This window comes from Papio anubis, chromosome 1 (genome assembly GCF_008728515.1).
Source record: "Papio anubis isolate 15944 chromosome 1, Panubis1.0, whole genome shotgun sequence".
Classification (NCBI taxonomy): Eukaryota; Metazoa; Chordata; class Mammalia; order Primates; family Cercopithecidae; genus Papio; species Papio anubis.
In genome coordinates this window covers 107,004,319-107,023,685 of record NC_044976.1, presented here as the reverse complement: position 1 = coordinate 107,023,685, position 19,367 = coordinate 107,004,319, and the positions used below count along the sequence as shown (strand labels likewise).

The following is a 19,367-nucleotide window of genomic DNA, read 5'->3' as shown; positions in this document are numbered from 1 at the left end:
TTTGCCTGTCTCCCACATAATCAATGAATCCCTTCAGAGCAGGGGCTGGTCTTTTCTAGCTTGTTAAGTCTTGGCATGTGGCAGGCAATCAATACACATGTACTGAATGAATGACTGCATCCTGGGACCCTGGAAGAAATAATTCCTTAACCTCCTAGTCTCAATGTCCTTACTCAAAAACATGGATAATATTTACATTACAGAGTTGTTTTAAAAATTGAGAGACAGTAACATTCATGAAATCATTTTCACAAATGATAATTTCCTTCCTTTTGGAATATGAACACGTCAGAACCTTGCTATTCGAGAGACTTATATCACCCCTAGATCTGCTTTGCCACCAGATTCCCAAATGCCAGCAGAGTATACAATTTCTCTCTTAAAATATCTTTTTTCTTTATCAGCACTTTTCAGAGTGAGTTTCATTCTTTTTTACAAGAGTTGGTGGATATTTGATGAGTTGTAGAGAACTATGAAATAAAGTTTAGGGTAGGTGGTTAGGCTGACTTACCAGCTGTCTTCTTCATAAATTCTGATCTTATAGTATAAAATTGGTGCTTCAAAAGAATTATACAATCTATGTCACAGATCTTCTGCTCAGAAAATATTAAAACTAGGATTTAAACTTGAGACTAAGGGTCTGCTGTACTCTTGTTTCTCAAGTAAATTAAAAAAATTTATATCATGAAAAATTTAAAGATAGACAAAAGCAGAGAATAGTAGAATGAAGCCCTCCAGCAGTTATTTATATCTTCGTACTGGACAAAGATACTCAGTAAAGTCACTCGATTGCTCTGTGCCTCAGTTTCCTCATCTGTACAATAAGAACTTGGATTACAGCAACACTTTTAAAACTGGTTTCATGATATCTTTTAGGGTCTTGTAGAAACAGATAGGGGAGAGTGCCCAGTAGAAAATTTATTCTCATCTTACCTAAGTTGGAGGGGATATAGAGTAAAATTTTATATACTAGGATTCATAATATATTTGCTTTATTTTTTGAGACAGGTCTCACTCTGTCACCCAGCCTGGAGTGCAGTGGCATGATCTTGGCTCACTGCAACCTCCGCTTCCTGGGCTCAAGTGATCCTCCCACCTCAGACTCCTGAGTAGCTGGGACTACAGGTGCACCACCATGCCTGGCTAATTTTTTAATTTATTTTTTGGTAGGGACAGGGTTTCACCATGTTGCCCAGGCTAGTCGTGAACTCCTAGGCTCAAGTGACCCACCTGCCTTGGCCTCCCAAAGTGTGGGATTACAGGCATAAGCCACCATGCCTGGCCTCATATTATATTCGAACACAGGATTTTGTAGCTAAATAATCTGAAAAAAAAAATCACTGGATTAGACAACTTCCAACATTCTTTTCAGCTCTAAAGTAATGTGATTTTACATATTTGATACATATTTAAATATAACCTGATAAAATGCATTTACTTTTTACATCAGTAGCTAAAATGTTTTTTCTCTTCAGTACATATTCAGGATGTGCAAGTATATGAATGTGTTAGAATTTCCCCTTTTTCAATGACATTTGAACAATTTCAAAGAGAAAAGAAAAACTATTGAGGATTTGATTCTCAAAAAATACTTTTATGTATTTGGAATTAGGTAATGTCTGCTTATTTTTATGAATTATAAAAGTCTTTCTCTGTAAATATAAACTCCAGATTGTCAGAATTAAATTTATGGAGATAATAGAAAACATTAGATGATCTATTTTCAAGTTCTTCAGTATGTGAGTTTAAGTAGAGAGAGAAAAGAGCAGAGAAAGGGCAAGAAAGGGAATATCCATAAAAAGTTCATGAGAAGGAATGATCAATTTATTTTCTTCTGCTAAGTTTTGCTGCTCATTCTCTTATTTTACCCTAAATCCTACTCCACTAGAAAAACAAACTGTTACCCGAGACACCAAAAATAGTATAGCAAAATTGGTTTGATCCCAAGAAAGCAGAAAATAAAGGAGTCAGGAAACCATGGTTTCTGAGAAGACAGCATAGGAAGGCTAAGTTATAGGAAGATGTGTGGTTTTAATCAAGAATTGTTTCTTTTTTCTTTTGAAACAGGGGCTTGCTCTGTCGCCCAGGCTGGTGTATAGTGGTGCAATCTCGGCTCACTGCAACCTCCACTTCCCAGGCTCAAGCAATCCTCCCCTTAGCCTCCCAAGTAGCTGGGACCACAGGCATGCATCACCATGCCTGATTTTTGTATTTTTTGTAGAGTGATCCTCCTGCCTCAGCCTGCCAAAGTACTGGGATTACAGGCATGAGCCACCGCGCCCGGCTAGGTGTTGCTTTCTAAGTTACAGCTATTAAAAACATGAAGTTGATATACAGGGAGGTAATGTTTTCTTTAGTTTTCTATGTGTATTTTTCTGATATTTCAATGATATCAATGAACTTTCATTTTTAATCATTAAGTGTCCTCAAGGCTGCTGAGAAGCAATCCTGCATTTCCCATTCCGTTCATGCTGACACTCTGTGGGATTTCTGCATACCTTCTCCTTTCTTCAAACCCCTTCCTCTGTCTTCCCTGTCCTTGCTCTTCAATGAGCACCTTGTTTCCTACTGCACTAAGAAATCAGAAGCAATTAGAAAAGAACTTCTATATGCTTCCATTTCTCCTCTACCTGCGTCAGTAGCTACGTTCTCAGCCTTCCTCCCTTCCAACAATGCAAGGATGCCGTTCTAGCAACAGTCCCTTTTCTGGATCATCAGTTTCTCCCTCTTACTGAGCCAATACTATTGGTACTCAAATATGCTATACCATCTTCCATCTTAAAAATGAATAAAACCTGCCCTACTCCAAATCCTCTCTTTACTTATGACTCCATTTTTCTGTTTCTTTTTTACAGCAAAACCCCTCATAAGAACTGTTTATACTCACTGTCTCCAATTTTTCTCCTCCCAAAGTCTCTTTAACCCACGCTCAAAAGGCTTTAGTCTAAGGGCATTCTACCAAAGTGCCTGCCAAAGTCATCAACAGTTTCTGCACTGAAAATTCCAAGGGTCAATCCTCAGTCCTCATTTTCTGAAACCCACTACAGCAGCGTGTGACGCAGGTGCTTATTTCTGCCTTTCTGAGGCCATTTCTTCATTTGGTTTTCAGGACAGGACTCTGCTTTGCTTTCCTCCTCCGATCACACTCATGGTTTCTTTGCTCCTTCTTCTTCCCAGTCTCCCTGACCTCTAACACGCTGGGGTGTCCCCACCTCAGTCTCTGGTCCTTTTCCATTTCTACTCGTTCCCTCCAGTTATTTATTCAAGTCTGATGGCTTTAATTACTACCTGTATGCGAATGATGTAATAATTTCCACACTTCTATCTCCTGCCCAGATCTCCCTACTGGACTCTAGTTGATCTATCCAATTGCCTATTTGACATGCCCCGCTGGATGTTAAATAGGGATCTCAAATTTAAAATGTCTGACACCCAAACTCCCAACTTGTTATCTCATCTCAACAAATGAAAGTGCCATTTGTCCAGTTACTCAGGTTCAAAACCTTGGATTACTGAAATAGCCTTTTATCTAATTATTTGTGCCCCTGTCCCCTTTGTTACTCCTACAGATTGTCTATTCCCTATCCAGCAGCCACAAGTCAGACAATTTTACTTCTCTGTTCAAAACTTCCAATAGCTTTTCCATCTCACTCAGAGTGTGAGTGGCAGTCCTTTTTATAATGGCCACAAGACTCCTTATCATCTGACCTCATCTCCTGTCACCCGCCTCTTTATTCACCCTGCTTTAGACCTGCTGCTCTCCAGGCAGCTACTTGAACATGCCAAGAACACTTCTCCCTCAAGGTCTCTGTCCTCGTTTCCTCTACCTCAAATACTCTTTCCCCTAATGCCGGTGTGACTTGCTTCCCACCTCCTTCAGGTCTCTACTCAAATATCATCTTTACCAGGGGGGCCTCCCTTGACTACTATATATGGAATAGCGACACTTCTCTTCACCATGGCCCTCCCATCCTTTTTCTCCAAAGCGCTTATGACCATCGGTGTATTATGTATTTACTTGTTAGCTTATTGTCCATTTTCCTCTTAGAATATAAGCTCCAGGATGGCAAGGACTTAACCTATTTTGTTCATTGCGGTTTCTCTAGTATCTAGAATATGGCTTAACACCTGGTAAGGCATTTGATAGGTATTTACTGAAGAAATGAGTATGTTCACAGAAGCTGTATTAAAAATTTTTGTTTATATAATTTTACCCAAAACCTGAAGATGATAAAAGACCTATAGCATTAATAATTTAGAGTATGGAGAATTCATTTGGTAATAGGTAAACATAACTTCTAAGAGGGTCAGGTCAGTCTCCCATGGAAGAAACTATCTCTTAACTGGTATTTTCCCATAAGCACTACAAAATATTAATGTAAAAATTTAAACAAATAAATCTTTCTTATACTTTTAGATACATAATCCACTTATTGGGTATCAACTTACGTTTTAAAACATGGGTCACCAGACATCAGTTGCATACTGATCAAAACCTAAACATAAAACAAGAAACATCATGATTATAAAAAATTATAAAATGCTTCCTTCACAGCACCTAGTCCGATATTTTCTATTGGGAAAGCATTAACTAAAATGATTGTTGAATTGGGTTATATCCATGGGAGGCTAAGGCAGGAGGATTGTTTGAGCCCAGGAGTTTCAGGTTATAGTGAGCTATGGTCATGCCACTGTACTCCAGCCTGCGCAACAGAGCAAGACCCTGTCTCTATTAAAAAAAAAAAAAAAAAGAAGTGGGTTATATTCAATATTAAATTACTGCTCCATATAGATTAAAATAATTTTTAACATTCAAAACCTCAAAACTGCAAAAATCAGAACGGAAATAATGGAAACAAATAGCAATAATAATTCATCAGTAATAATCCTGTGGGTATGTGGCCATGCTAATCTATCTGTCTTTACTCCCAAATTCCTGTGGTGCCTAAGTGTCTGGTAATGTTTTCCTTCAAGTTGCCACGTTGATGTTTCAAGGGATGCTGGCTGGTGGCTTCTAAGGGTAAAAAGCTTCTGGCCTTTGTTCCAGCTTTAGATCAGAATTCAAAGTTTTTTTTTTTTTTTTTTTTTTAATTCTTGAGATAAGGTCTTGCTCTGTCACCCAGGCTGAAGTGCAGTGGTGCTATCACAGATCACTGCAGTCTTAAACTCCTGGGCTCATGATCTTCCTGTCTCAGCCTTCTGAGTAGCTGGGACTATAGGTACATGCCATACCTGGTGAATTCTTTTTTTTTTTTTCCTTTGTAGAGATGGGGTCTTGCTTATGTTGTCCAAGCTGATCTTGAACTCCTGGCCTCAAGTGATCCTACCACCTTGGCCTCCCAAAGTGCTAGGATTATAGGTGTGAGCCACTGTGCCCAGTCAGGATTTAAAGCTTTTCTAATACTTTCTAAGATGCTGCTATTCTCTAGTTGCTGACTACCTTTAACAGTCAGTCATAGGACCTCTTTATGTTCTTATGGGAATAATAATGATAATGGTAATAGTAACAGCAACATTAACAACAATCATGATTTGAGAATTCATTATGTGCCAGGCATAAGCTACGTGTTTAATATGCATTATTTCCTTTAATTTTCAGTATTCCTATGAGAGAACAATATTTTCATTTTAACCTCAGGAGATTAAGTGATATTTTAAAAACCAGATAACTAGTAAAGGGCAGAGCTGAGATGTGATCCCAGGGCTGCACATAGCAAAATTCATAGTCTTAATGAATAAAATGATATGTACATTGTTGTATGTTCTCCAGTTAATGGCTGACATGTATCTTATATAAACTTATTTCATTCCTATCTCCTCACCCCAGCACCTCCATGACTATTCTTTTTCTCTTTAAATGGCAAATCTATCCTACTGCACTGATTTCCTCATCATCTCTTCTTTCATAGAACCCTGAGGTCTGCTTTCCAACTCCATCAAAACTGCACTGTTGAATATCATGGATGTCTCAGAAAGGAGATGGAGGTGGCACATACAGATTTTAAGGAACTGAATAGTGAAGTAGAACAGAGATGTGAGACAGTAGTTGGAGAAGATGAGAGATTAATTTTTGTCCTTTTTTAAAATAAATATGGGAGATAGTGGAGCTGTTTCTTTATATGTTGATGAGGATGGTTCATTCGAGGTAGAGATGATGAGAAGAGGGGATAATCTAAGGGGTAAAGCTCTTGGTTAGGCAAACTTTGGATTCCAGAAGCCAAGAGGAAGGACTGACTTCTAATAGGAGAGGGGACATGCCATCCATTGTAACAGGAGACAAAAAGGATAAGGCAGGAGAGGCAGGTAAAGTCTGTGATGGGAAGATGAGGGAATTTGAGTTTAATGGCTTCTGTTTTCTCAACAGGATAAGGCAAGGCCAGTATCTGAGAGCAGGAATAGTGTGTTGGGATACGAGGAGAAAAAAGGTATGAGATAGAATATCTAAAATTGAGAAAGGAAGCATATGAAGGAAGTAGAGTATGACTGCCAGATGGCAGTGAGCACGGCTTCAGTAATGACAGCTAGTCTGGTTGTGTGATTCTCTTCAGCAATGCTCGGCATGCAAGGATAGATATTTAATAGCTGAGTTCAACAAAAGTTGGGGATTATTCAGACAATGCAGGGAGACAGGGACAGAGGAGCCAGGAGTATTTTTTTTTTTTTTTAAATGGGGTTCTCACTATGTTGCCCAGATTGGTCTTGAACTCCTGGCCTTATGGACCATGAAATTTAAGCTGGATAAAGAGGGAAGTGGAAGCAAGTCAGGGCTGATGGACAGTGGGAAAGTGGTAAGGTTAAAGACAGCTAAGTGAGACTAAGAGGACTGGAAACAGATAGTGTAGGAGGAAGAAAACTTTAAATTGAAATTTTTGGGGGGGTGAAGTTTCTAGGAGTAAAAAGGTCTAGACTCTAAAGTGTGACCATGGGAGTAGGAACTGAGATGATGAGGAGGAAAATATTGCCGGAGATAGGGAGTTTAAGGAACTGAGAAGCCTTAGACTCATAGATGATCAGCTATCAGGAAAAAAAATACAGATAAGATAGTCCACAAGGCTAGCTCGCCCACACAGATGGTGAAGCCACGGAAAAATGATGACCTGAGAAGAGATATAGAGAAAGACTGTGAGCCATGAGCTAAGTCATCAATGGATAGGAGCGAGAAGGTACCTAAGGGGTCAGGAGATGGCAGAGATTAGGAAAGGAGAGAGTGTTATGACTGAATGGTGTAATCTTCAAAAAGTATGGTTTTTTTTTGTAGGACAAAGTGGGAGAGATGGTGTGGAAGGATGAATGGGAAGCCAGAAGGAAACTACTCCGTGAGTTGGCTCTTAGGAATGTGAGGGTCTGAAATTAAAAAGTTATTTCAATTTCCAACGAAAACACTGTCATTCAGAGAAGAATTATCCATCTTTTCATATAAGAAATAAGACCCCTGACCAGGCAGCAGAAGATATGCGCTGTGGTCCCAGCTCTGCCACTGACTACTTTTGTGAGATACTTTAGTCTCAGCTCTTCATCTATAAAATGTGAATAACAATCTATCCTCATCTGTCTAACCCTGTTCATCTCATGGAGATATGGGCAAGTGCTTTGAAAACTTCTTAGAGTTATAAAACCACAAAGCTATATAATCAACATGATGTGTACAGAAGTTTATACTGTGATACTTTTCTAATTTCTTCCTTGTCTTCTGAACATTTTCCTTCCCATATCAACTCGCTGTCCCACCTTTCTTTCCAGCTGCTAAATTCGTGTGAGGGTTACAAAAACCATTTTATGCATTGGACTGGCTATAATAACCATTTTACACATTTTCATATGTGCAGAGCTTAAGATTTGCTGCAAAAAAAGTTTGAAAATTGTAGAATATAAGGTAATTCTTTGCTTCACTAACTTCTGAACACCCTGTTTTTATTCAGAATTATTTTCCTTCCTTATTAGATAACTTACCATCATGGGGTAACCTAACTGAAACACTGCAAAAGGTTTATCTAATGGAGTTTCCTAGGTGCAAAGTACTTTACAAATATTTTCTCAATTAATCTCATTTAATACTACAATTAACTCTATGAAGTATACATTCGCACTCATTACTAGAGTACATGGCTCCTGATGGTACTCGGAAAAAGCCGGGCAGATGCCCAGAAGTGGGTTCCATCTGTCACTTCACTAGTTTACAAGAGAACCCAGTGGCTTCTATGTACCTATCACAGCTGCTCTGTAAATCACCTTATGGGAGCTACAAACATTTTAAGGTATTCATTAATTCATCATGCTCCTTCCTCCCAATGAACTCTTATGTTGTAGTGGTGTATGTATTCTCTGAATGCTCAAAATATTAAAGAAAAACACCTTAGGACCATGAAGGTGAACATTTGTTACTTTTCACTGCTTTTGTGACTTAGATGGGGTTTTTCCTTAGGTGATGAATACTTCAGTGGTATGGTCAGTTTATCATATCAGCATTGATTCACATCTTGTCCTTTACAATATATACATACGCTTATTTAAAGGCAGATAATCTTATTTCTTGACAAGTAAATCCTGAAACGTGCTTACTTTAAGAATGGAATTATCCTGTCTTGTATTTTTGGTATCATAGCCTTCCAGTAAACAGCGGCGAGTGGTATTTCCTGATCCAGCAAACTCTGCCAGGTTTAGATCTGCAAAGCCCAGCTATGAAAAGAAAGAGAATTATATTAATAGACTATCTAGTAGGCTTCTATCACATGCTCCTTAAAATAAATATTCAACCCATACCCTAGGACAGGTTTTCTCCAACTTCATTTATTTGTAATTTTTGACAACTTAATACCTGTTCTATTATTTGCTTTGTGTTTTTAAATTGGTTCACCTTTTATATGAATTTATTTATTTATTCTTGTCTTCAGCAACAGGATCTCTGAAATCAGAATTGATGCAGTAAATATATTTTTTCTATATACATTAAAAATATATATTACTGTTAAAGTAAAAATAATGTATATCAAACAGCTAAAATCATTGCAAGTAATGGTATTCACACCACCCTGTGGGAAATACTAGCAAACCAAGAGTGATAATTTGCATACACATAGAAAAGAATGATTAGACTCTCCTCTCCCTATTCTGGGTCAGGCTCTATGCCAAGTTAACCACTGGTGAAGGCAGATAGTTGCAGGTTATTAAGTTTTCACTCCCCATGCAAGAACTGGAGTGACTTAAGTGAATCACTTATTTTCTTTGGTACCAGTGTCTTCTTGCTGATTATCCTTGAACTGAATCTCTCTTTATGAAACCTAATTCATCCCTTTCTCAGAGCTCTGCCCCACATCAACCCTCTCCGCTGCTGTGCAGAAGTTCAGCTCAAACCTGTTCCTTCTTGTTATTACTGCCCAGGTTCAGTCCCCATTTTCTGCAGCTGCCAAAGGTTGCCGTATAGTCTTTCCTCTGATGTTGCTCAACCCTGTTTCTCATTTCCATGTGGTACAACAAATCAACCCCATTTTATCATTATATCATTTTGTGAGCAAGCTAAGTCTACATGACTAAGTGTGGTCTTTTTATTAACAACAAAAAATGAATTGAGTTGCAATTTATTAAGCATGTTTCCATAAATATACAACAAAAAGTATTATACATTTCACAGTATTATACATTTCAAAAACTGCTGTGATTCTAAGTTGTTTGCCTTAGGGTTTTAAAACACACACTGGGCACATATAAATCACATTTGAGATGAATATTTTAATTGCAGGCTGGAGCATTATTTTAACACCTTTTAATTGATACAAAAAGAATGAAGAATAAGAACCCAGAGAGCAGTCGAAGGACCACAAACCCCAAATGCAGTAAGTCAAACACACATCAAGCAGCACTAATACCCACCTAATTCACACATGGTTACTCTAGTCTTATTGCCTCTCTCTCTTTTTTTTTTTTTTGAGACAGAGTCTCACTCTGTCGCCCAGGCTAGAGTGCAGTGGCATGATCTTGGTTCACTGCAAGCTCTGCCTCCCGGGTTCAAGCCATTCTCCTGCCTCAGCCTCCCGAGTAGCTGGGACTACAGGCGCCCGCCACCATGCCTGGCTTTTTTTTTTTTTTTTTTTGTATTTTCCATGCCCGGCTAATTTTTTATTTTTGTATTTTCAGTAGAGACAGGATTTCAGCATGTTAGCCAGGATGGTCTCGATTTCCTGACCTCGTGATCCACCCGCCTTAGCCTCCCAAAGTGCTGGGATTACAGGCGTGAGCCACTGCGCCCAGCTGTCTTATTGCCTCTCTTGGAGGGGCAAAAGATCAGCAGAAAAAGCCTGGATATGTCCAGGACAAAGCCATATCCAACCGGGCATGTGAAGACTCACATGACTGATCACACATTATCAGTGCACCCTATTTCATACATTATCCTTCTCCTTGACCCTCCAACACTGCTTTCTCATCCTCACTTTCTGCTGATGACCTTACTGCCTATTTCAATCAGAAAATTAAAGCAATCAAAAGAGCACTTAACTTCCATAAGCTTTTACTGCCAGTGACATCCACTCACCTACCTGCATCTGTGCCCACATACTTGCTTTCCCACTTACAGTACTGTCTGAGGCCAACCACTCTCCTCTTGCCCACTCAAGTTAATCACTTCAGTTATTCTTTCTGCTCTTGTGCATTCTAAAATTTCCCTACTCTGCTGGATCGTTCCCAAAAGCACACAAACATGCTGGATTTTCTCCTACTTTAATGAACAAAAGAAAACAAAACAAAACCTCACCCTACATCTCTCTCCAGGCTATTGAACCATTTTTTTTCTGGCCCTCTTTACAGCAAAACTTCTTGTAAGAGGGTTTTTTTTTTTTTTAATTTTATTTTAAGTTCCAGGATACATGTGTAGGACATGCATGTTTGTCACATAGTTTGCCATGGTGATTTACTGCACCTATCAACCCATTGCCTAGGTATTAAGCCTAGCATGCAATAACTATTTTTCCTGATGCTCTTGCTCCCCCCCGCCCCCTCCCGACAGGCCCCAGTGTGTGCTAATCCCCTCCCTGTGTCCACGTGATCACATTTGTTCAGCTTGCACTTATAAGTGAGAATATGCAGTATTTGGTTTTCTGTTCCTGCATAAGTTTGCTGAGGATAATGGATTCCAGCTCCATCAATGTCCCTGAAAAGGACATGATCTTGTTCCTCTTGAAAGAGTTTTCTCTGCAGTCTCCTATTGCTCCGTGCCTGGCTACCTGACCAACTTCATTTCCTCCTTTTCCTCATTTACTCTGGCAGCCACAATGTCCTGTTTCTTGAAAATGCCAAGATCACTTCAAGGCCTTTAGCACTTACTGTTCTTTTGCTGGAAATGCTGTCTCTCAGATTTTCTTATAGCTTTCTCCTTTACTCCATTCAGGTCAATGTTCAAAAGTCATCTCTCTAAAGGGGCCTTCCCTGACCATCCTATATCACATCCCTCTTCCCTCCCTTACCCTGTAGTTACCACCTTCCTCCCCTTACCTGCTCTATTTTTCTCCTTAGTAGTTATCATCACATCACGTACACACATATTTCATATTTGCTTATTGTCTGTCCTTCCAACGACCCCTGTTCCCATTAGCACGTAAGCTTCACAAATGCAGGGGTTTTTGTCTGTCTTGTTCACTGCTGTATCTCCAGTACTTAGAACAGTACCAAGAACAGTGTCTGGCACTTAATACATATTTGTTGAATAAAAGAATAGCCCATTGGCTTACCATCTACTGTTGTAATGTTGTTATATTACACTGTCGATAAGTTAAAAAAGGGGAGACTCTGATCAGTGCTTCTTAGGCCTGCATGTTTATGTTCCCCCAAAATTCCTATGTTGAAACCCTAACCCCCGAAAGGGTGGTATTAGGTGGCAGGGCCTATGAGAGGTAATTAGGTCACAAGAGTGGAGTCCTCAAGAATGGATTAATGCCCTTTTAAAAAGACACAAGAGAGCTTGCTTCCTTTTTCTCTGCTCTCTGCCATTTGAGGACACCACGAGATGACAGACATCTGCAAAGCAGAAAGCAGGCCCTCACCAGACTGGATCCACCAGCACCTTGATCTTGGACTTCCCAGCCTCCAGAACTGTGGGAAATAAATGTTGTTTAAATCACCTAATCTATGGTAATCTGCTATAGCATCCCAAACTAACTAAGACAGCCCCTATTAAGAAAGTATATTAAAAGGTGGGGCATGTCAATGTGATATTTCAGGCTAACAGTTACTAATGAGTGAAGTCAATATTATCAAGCATCTTTTATATGACAGGCCCAGTTGTAGACACTGGGAAACAGTGATGAATAGGACATCTACTCTGCTTTCAAAGAGCTTACATTCTAGTGAAGAACCAGAAAGTCTATGTTTCCTTACGACTTTTTCTTTGGCTTCACTGAGTAACTGTCTCATGAAATGGCATACATACATAAACACTAGCTGTATTTGTCACAGATATTAATTCATTCATGAAATAATCTTCAGCATCTACATTTCAGGTAATATGGAAGTCATTCCTACTCTTACAGTTTAATAGGGGAGGACAGAAAAGTGAACAGATTCCTTAATGCAGTGTGAAAGTACTGTGATAGAGGGAGACAGTTACAAGAAACAGAGGAAAAGAAAAGTTCTTAGTGGGGAGGGATGACTAAGCTAAGTCTTTAATGATACATGAGTTGACAGGACAAGAGGAGGGAGAAATATAAAAATGGTAGGAAAAGACATCAAGTTACAAAGCAAAAGGATAAGATAGCATGGGATACTCCAGGAGGTTTGTGAGGGTGGTATGTGTGAGGCATAAGGATGAGTGTATGAGTGTGTGTGTGTGTGTTCATGTGCAGATGACAGTAGAGATGACAAGGTGTGTCTCACACGCCAGGTTAAGAAATTTTCATTTTCCTTTATAAGCAATGAATAGCTGCTAAAGGACTAAAAATGGGGGAATGATATGATCACGTTTTAATTTTAGAAAGATGACTTTGGCAATAATATGGAGGATGGAGGGAGATAACAGAGAGACTAGACAGAAGGCCAGTGCAGGCTGTAAATAAAAAATAAGGAAGGCATAACCTGAGGCAGTGGCCCTGGGAATGGAGAGAAGGTATGGTTTCAAGACCTTTTTAGAGGGAAAAAATGAAGAGGACAGGTCAACTACAGCAGACCTTGTTGTCTGCCTAGCCCAGAATCAATGCCCTCCTATTCCTTGATAGCAAAGCCTTGATTTATTTTTAATTAGTTAATTAATTAATTATTTACTGAGACAGGGTCTCACCATGTTGTCCAGGATGGTCATGAATGCCTGGGCTCAAGTGATCCTCCCACCATGGCCTTCCAAAGTGCTGGGATTACAGGCATGAGCCACCACGCCCAGTCACAAAACCCTGGTTTTATTCAGGTGTCCAGTCTCAGTTCATCCATGTGTACAAGGAAGGAAACCCAAACCCTAGCTCATTGTTAGACTGTGATTAGTTTAAGCTAACCATGGCAATCCATTCCGATTGCCCACAACCAGTTTAGGGTGGGCATATAATCCAGTTCCAGCCAATGAAAGGTATGGGTAAACCCTCTGAGGGTCATCTAGAAAATGTTTCCTCACTCAAAAAAATGTAATACAGGGAGAAGCAGCTGGATTTTTGTCATATGTGAATGTGTTGACTTAAAATTAAGCAGCCAGCCAGCTGGTGTCCAGAAGGGGAGCTGGCCAAGAACAAAGTCGTCACACAGAGAATGGCAGAATGGAAAGAGAAAAATAATGACTTCTTGATGATGTTCTTCAGTCAGCGGATTGACCAGTTCTGGAGCAAGTCTATCTCACATCTTCTTGTTTTGTAATATTAAAAAAATCTCTAGTTGAGGAAGGTTTTCTATTACTTTAACAAAGAACATCCTGGCACTGCAACCAACTAGATTTAGGGTGTTCAGTAAATATGGAGGTTAAAACTAATGTACAGGGGCCAGGCAAGGTGGTTAATGCCTGTAATCTCAGCACTTCGGGAGGCCAAGGCAGGAGGAATCACTTAAGGCCAGGAGTTCGAGACCAGCCTGGGTAACATAGCAAGACCCCATGTCTACAAAAATAAAAAACAAAATTTAAAAAGTTAGGGGAAAAAAAGACAAGTGTACAATCTCTCAGTTCAGGTGACTGGATTGATGGAGGTACCATTCACAGAGACTGGAAGTAAAAAAGGACTATGTGAGTTTTTGGTAATGTTATTACTAAATCCTTCTAGTCAGCAAACAGGTGAGCACATCCACTAGTAATTCCACAGAGCTAGCAAAAGTAAAAACCAGCAGTACTTATCATGTATACACAGAGTGCTAAGACAGCAAAAAGGACAGGTCCTCTTACAGTGGGGGGAGGTGGGCCTGGCCACACTTCCCAGGTGAGATCCTTTGAATTATCACATGCTATGGCTTAATGCAAAGCAGAGATCATCCTCTAGAGCAGGGAGGCTGAATCTAAAGAATAATATCCCATAATCAGCATTTAGAAAGATTATGCCTATAATTTACTGTTAGATCCAACTGTTCAATCTCCAAGTTGCTTTATATAAAAAGAGACAAGCTTGAACAGATATTAGAAGAGTAAACAATTTAATTTTTAAGCCTATAAATAGCAATAAGCAACATTACACATTCCAAAGCAGTTAAAGAACATCTGCTTACCTTTGCATAAGCTTTTCCACCTTTTAATTCCTGCCAAAGACATAAAATACTGTAAGGATATCATATAATAAAAGATTTAAAAATAAATATGTCAAATAATTCTGAAGTAGACATATATATGCTGGAAAATATCATAGACAGTAAAATTCCGATGATCTTAAATCCAACTATTTAAGACTCCCACAAGCCCCCCAAATGACCAGAATTTTTATTTAGCATTTCACTTTAATCTAAATGAGACAAATGGTGAGAACATAAGCTAATATTTTATCTATTTGCTGAAGAAGAAATGGTCAAAAAGTGTTGTGGACTCACTGCAAAAACCTGAATCACCAAAGAAAGGTTAAATTATTTACTCAGTTAAGCATACTAATATGGTATAGAAAGATTTCAATAGGACTTGAAACCACCCCCCAGGGACAACTAGTTTTTATGAAATCACTGAAGAGATACTCTATGCATGTAAAAGTGTACATTTAGTATAGTACAAACCCTCTTACCTAAGGTGAACAAGGTTGACCAAAGTGAAAATAATAAAAAAAGATACGTGTCTTTTTTAACTTAAAATATGTCACTGTACATAAATTTGTCAAATCTTTAGACTTGTTTTCGTACAGCTGTGAGAATTAAGTGTAAAACACTCAGGACAATACCTAGCACATGGTATGTGTTTGTATATATGTCTTTGTCATTATTAGGGCCAAACTCCCCACTCCCTACCTACTTTTAAAAATGCATCTGCTGGATGGTGTTGTCTCATCTTTTTTGCATAAATCAGATACATAATGCATTATCTATCATTTCCATCTTTCAAGCGGTGAATACAAATATGTTAAGGAACAATCTATGATAAACTCTATTATCATTCATGAATATTTGCTGTTCCTCCCCTTCCCTGCTTCACTGATTTCAGGTGTGGCCATGCTACTACATCTACCCCATTATGAATGATCGCATTTTCATTAGGTGACTGTCATATTCTTTAATAGCGCCTTTCCTTAAGAAAACAAAATTTTCTCCAGATGATCCTTGTTTCTGCTAGCTAATTCTTTTATTTGCTCCCCTCTATAGCCAAACTCATCAAAAGACTTATTTGCTATATCCTACTCTCTATTCAACCCACTCCAATTGGGCTTTCATCCTTATTTTCCCTCTGCAATAGTTCTTTTTCATTTTTTATTTATTTTATTTCTTAGAGACAGGGTCTCTCTCTGTCAACCAGGCTGGAGTGCAGTGGGATGACCATAGCTCAGTGAAACCTCAAACTCTTGGGCTCAGGAGATCCTCCCACCTCAGCCTTCTGAGTAGCTAAGCCTACAGGTGCATGCCACCCCACCCAGCTAATTTTTTTTTGGAGAGATGGGGTCTTGCCATGTTGCCTAGTTTTGTCTCAAACTTCTGGTCTTAAGCAGTCCTCATTCCTCGGCCTCCCAAATTGCTGGGATTATAGGTGTGATTATAGGTGTGCTCAGCCCTTTGTAATAGCTCTTAAGATTACCAATGATCTTCATTTTGTTAAAGCCAAAGGCTCCCGGTCTTCATCTTATTCAACATCTCAGCGGTAGGTGACAGGCTTGGCCACTCTACCTCCTTTGCTGCATCATTTTCTTTGCTAAACTTCCACAGTACCACAATTGCCTGGTTTTAATCCTACCTCGTTGGCAACTCCTCACTCTCGTTTGCTGGACCTATTCCTTCACCCAACCTCTGTAGAAAGAATGCTAGTCATATCCCAATCATCCATTTCCCCCCACTCCATAGTAACAGAATCCTCTATTTTTAGTTGGATATCTGGCTGCACAATAATGACCATTTATATGTTGTAACTCTATGTCAAAACATAAGCACTTCTCCCTTCAACTTTCAAAAAACACCTAAGTGGTCTCTGTGATTCATCTAACACAGCAGCAAAAGTGATCTTACAGAAGATGATGTCTCTCCTTATTAAAATCCTCCAATACTTCCAATTATAATTAGATGTAAACTTTTCATAAGGCCCGGCCTGATCTAGTGCATCCAATCCCACTACCAAGAACTTTGCCTCTCTGTTTCCCACGCCGCAGCTAGGCTGGTCTTGTCATTTAAACATGCCAGACTTGCTGTTTACACTGCATAGGGTTCACAGTACTTCTGAATCTGTGGTTTGATATCTTTGATCAGTTTTAGAAGATTCTCAGTCACACTCACTTGTCTCTCCTCCTACGGCTTATACAGTTAGACCTTTCTACTGTCTCCTACATGTCTTACCTTCTTTCTTGTGTATTCCACCCTTGTTCTCTCTGTGATTTCGCCTGAATATTTTCTTCTGTCTTATTTTCCAATTTACCAATGCTCTCTTCAGTTATGGTAAACCTGCTGTTAAATCCATCTGTTGAAGTTTTATTCATTTACTTAGCTTTAAATTTTAGTTAATGTACTTTTCAGTTTTAGAATTTGCTTTTTTTTTTTAAACAATTTTAGCTCTCTGATGAAATTCTCCATCTTGTTCACTAATTATAGTTATTGTAAACGTTTGCCTTTGATCTTTCCAAAATCTGTATCTTCCACAGGTCGCTTTTTATCATATACTCTTCCTTTTGATTTTTGGTCAAGTAGTCATGTCTCTTTATATGCTTGATAACTGTGTATGAAAACTTGAAGAAATAATTTGAGGTTCAGAGTGATAGGAGAAGGCATACATTTGCTTTTGGCAAGTAGTAAGGAAGAGGCAGATCACCTTCATCTAAGAAGGGATTGAGCTGACTGGAGGCTGGGTTTCAGTCTTTGTAAGGCTGATCTGTATGTGTTACACTCTTCCTAGTAGGTTGAAACTCTTAGAGAGTGAGTCCCAACTGAAAACCTGAGGTGTTTACCAAGGCCCCTCCTCCCTGGTGGTCCCCAGATTCCAGTTTTTGTTCCTTTAGACCTGTAAGATTGCTGCAGTCTCAACTTAGTGTCTTCACTGCTCATTCTTTTGTGCGCAGCTTCTTTGCCACTACTTGCAAATCAAAAAATGCTTTGAGGGTAAAAGCAATGCCAAATGTCAGGCTTATCTTTATGCCTCCCTTCCCTCTGGATTCTAAGCCCCTCAAGTCCTGACTACCTCAGTAGCTTCCGATGCCTTCAAGCAGCTGTTTTGGATATTCTGTCTAGCTTTTCTAATAGTTTTTAGAGGGAGCGGTGGTCTGCAACAAGCTAGTCCATTAATTTCAGAAGTATTAAAATAATCTCCATGTTTATTATACTGTAGGGCCTGGTATGGGTTGAATTATGTCCCCTGTCTCCCTAATCCAAAAAAAGACATGAAGTCCTTACTTCAGAATGTTACCTTGTTTGGAAGTAGGGTCTTTTTTTTTTTTTTGAGACAGGGTATGGCTCTGTCATCCAGGCTGGAGTACAGTGGCATGACCACGGCTCACTGCAGCCTTCTGGGCTCAGGTGATCCTCCCACCTCTGCCTCACAAGTAGCAGGGACTACAAGTGCGTGCCACCACACCTGATTAAGTTTTGTATTCTTTGTGGAGATGGGATTTCTCCATGTGACCCAGGCTGGTCTTGAAATCCTGGGCTCAAGCAATCTGCCTGCCTCAGCCTCCCAAACTTCAAGGATTACAGGTGTGAGCCACCATGCCTGGCCAGAAATAGGGTCTTCATACAGGTACTTAAGTTAAAATGAGGTCCTAATCCGGTATGACTGGTATCCTTATAAAAACAGGAAATTTTGACAGAGAAACAGACATGCACAGAGGGAAAATGATGTGAAGACACAAAGGGAGAAAACAATCATGTGAATGGAATGATGTATCCACAAGTCAAGGAATGAATGCCTGAGGCTGCTGGACGTTAGGCAAGAGGTATGAGTTTCTCCCCCAGCACCTCCAGAGGGAGCATGGCCCTGCTGACACCTTGACTTTGAACTTCTGTTGTCCATAACTCAGACAATAAGTTTCTGTTGTTTAAAGCCACCCAGAGTGTGCTATTTAGTTATAGCAGTCCTAGGAAACTAATACAGGGACTTCTTGCTTTCAGGTCCTACTCCTTTAGAATGGCCTTTCCCTAGACCTTTACATGGTTGCCTCTTCTTCAAATGTTCTTTCAGAGAAGTCTTCATTGACTCCTGCCTCAGTTCTCTAAAATAATCTCCTTTGCCCAAGCTATTCTCCATTACTGAATTGTTTCCTACACATAAAACTTATCATGAGCTCAAATAATCTTATTTGGCTACATGTTTATGGTCTCTGTCTTTCCTATCACACCTCCCCCAACTCCATCCAGAAAGTAAAGTCCTTGGGGGCAGAAACTCATTCCAGTTCACCACTGTCCTCCCAGTGCCTGCAATAGTACCATTGGCTGGTCACTGATTGCTTCCCTGTGTCCTAGGCAACAGAGTGCACTATCAAACTTTTTTATTTTTGTCAACTTTATAGGTAAAAAATGGTATCTAATTTGTAGTTTTAATTTGTGTCAGATTCAGCATATTTTTATATTTAAAAGCTATTTATAGTTTTTTGTGAAGTGTTTATTCTGCCCCTTGCCTATTTTTTTAAAGGGTTGTGGATTTTTAAAATTAATTTATTTGAAGGTGCTCTTTCTATACTAAGGAAAGTCGTCCTTTGTCACAATTTGTGACTATTTTCCCCTAATTTAAGACTTTGTTTATGTTATATTTTGCAATGCATAAAGTGTTTATATGGTTGAGTTTACTAATTTTTCTTTTATGGCTTCTTTTATAT

At 39.3% G+C, this 19,367-nt stretch overlaps 1 protein-coding gene across 1 annotated transcript in view; it reads right to left on the bottom strand.

Moving 5' to 3' along the window:
• FAM102B (family with sequence similarity 102 member B) overlaps positions 1 to 19,367 on the bottom strand; it is a 74,673-nt gene that overhangs the window by 18,535 nt on the left and 36,771 nt on the right. Inside the window, exons 3-5 of the mRNA XM_009214200.3 lie at positions 14,656 to 14,685; positions 8,560 to 8,676; positions 4,450 to 4,496 (exon numbers count right to left, since the gene is read on the bottom strand). Of these exons, the coding sequence (XP_009212464.2) occupies positions 4,450 to 4,496; positions 8,560 to 8,676; positions 14,656 to 14,685 (194 nt within the window). The remainder of the gene's footprint in view (positions 1 to 4,449; positions 4,497 to 8,559; positions 8,677 to 14,655; positions 14,686 to 19,367) is intronic.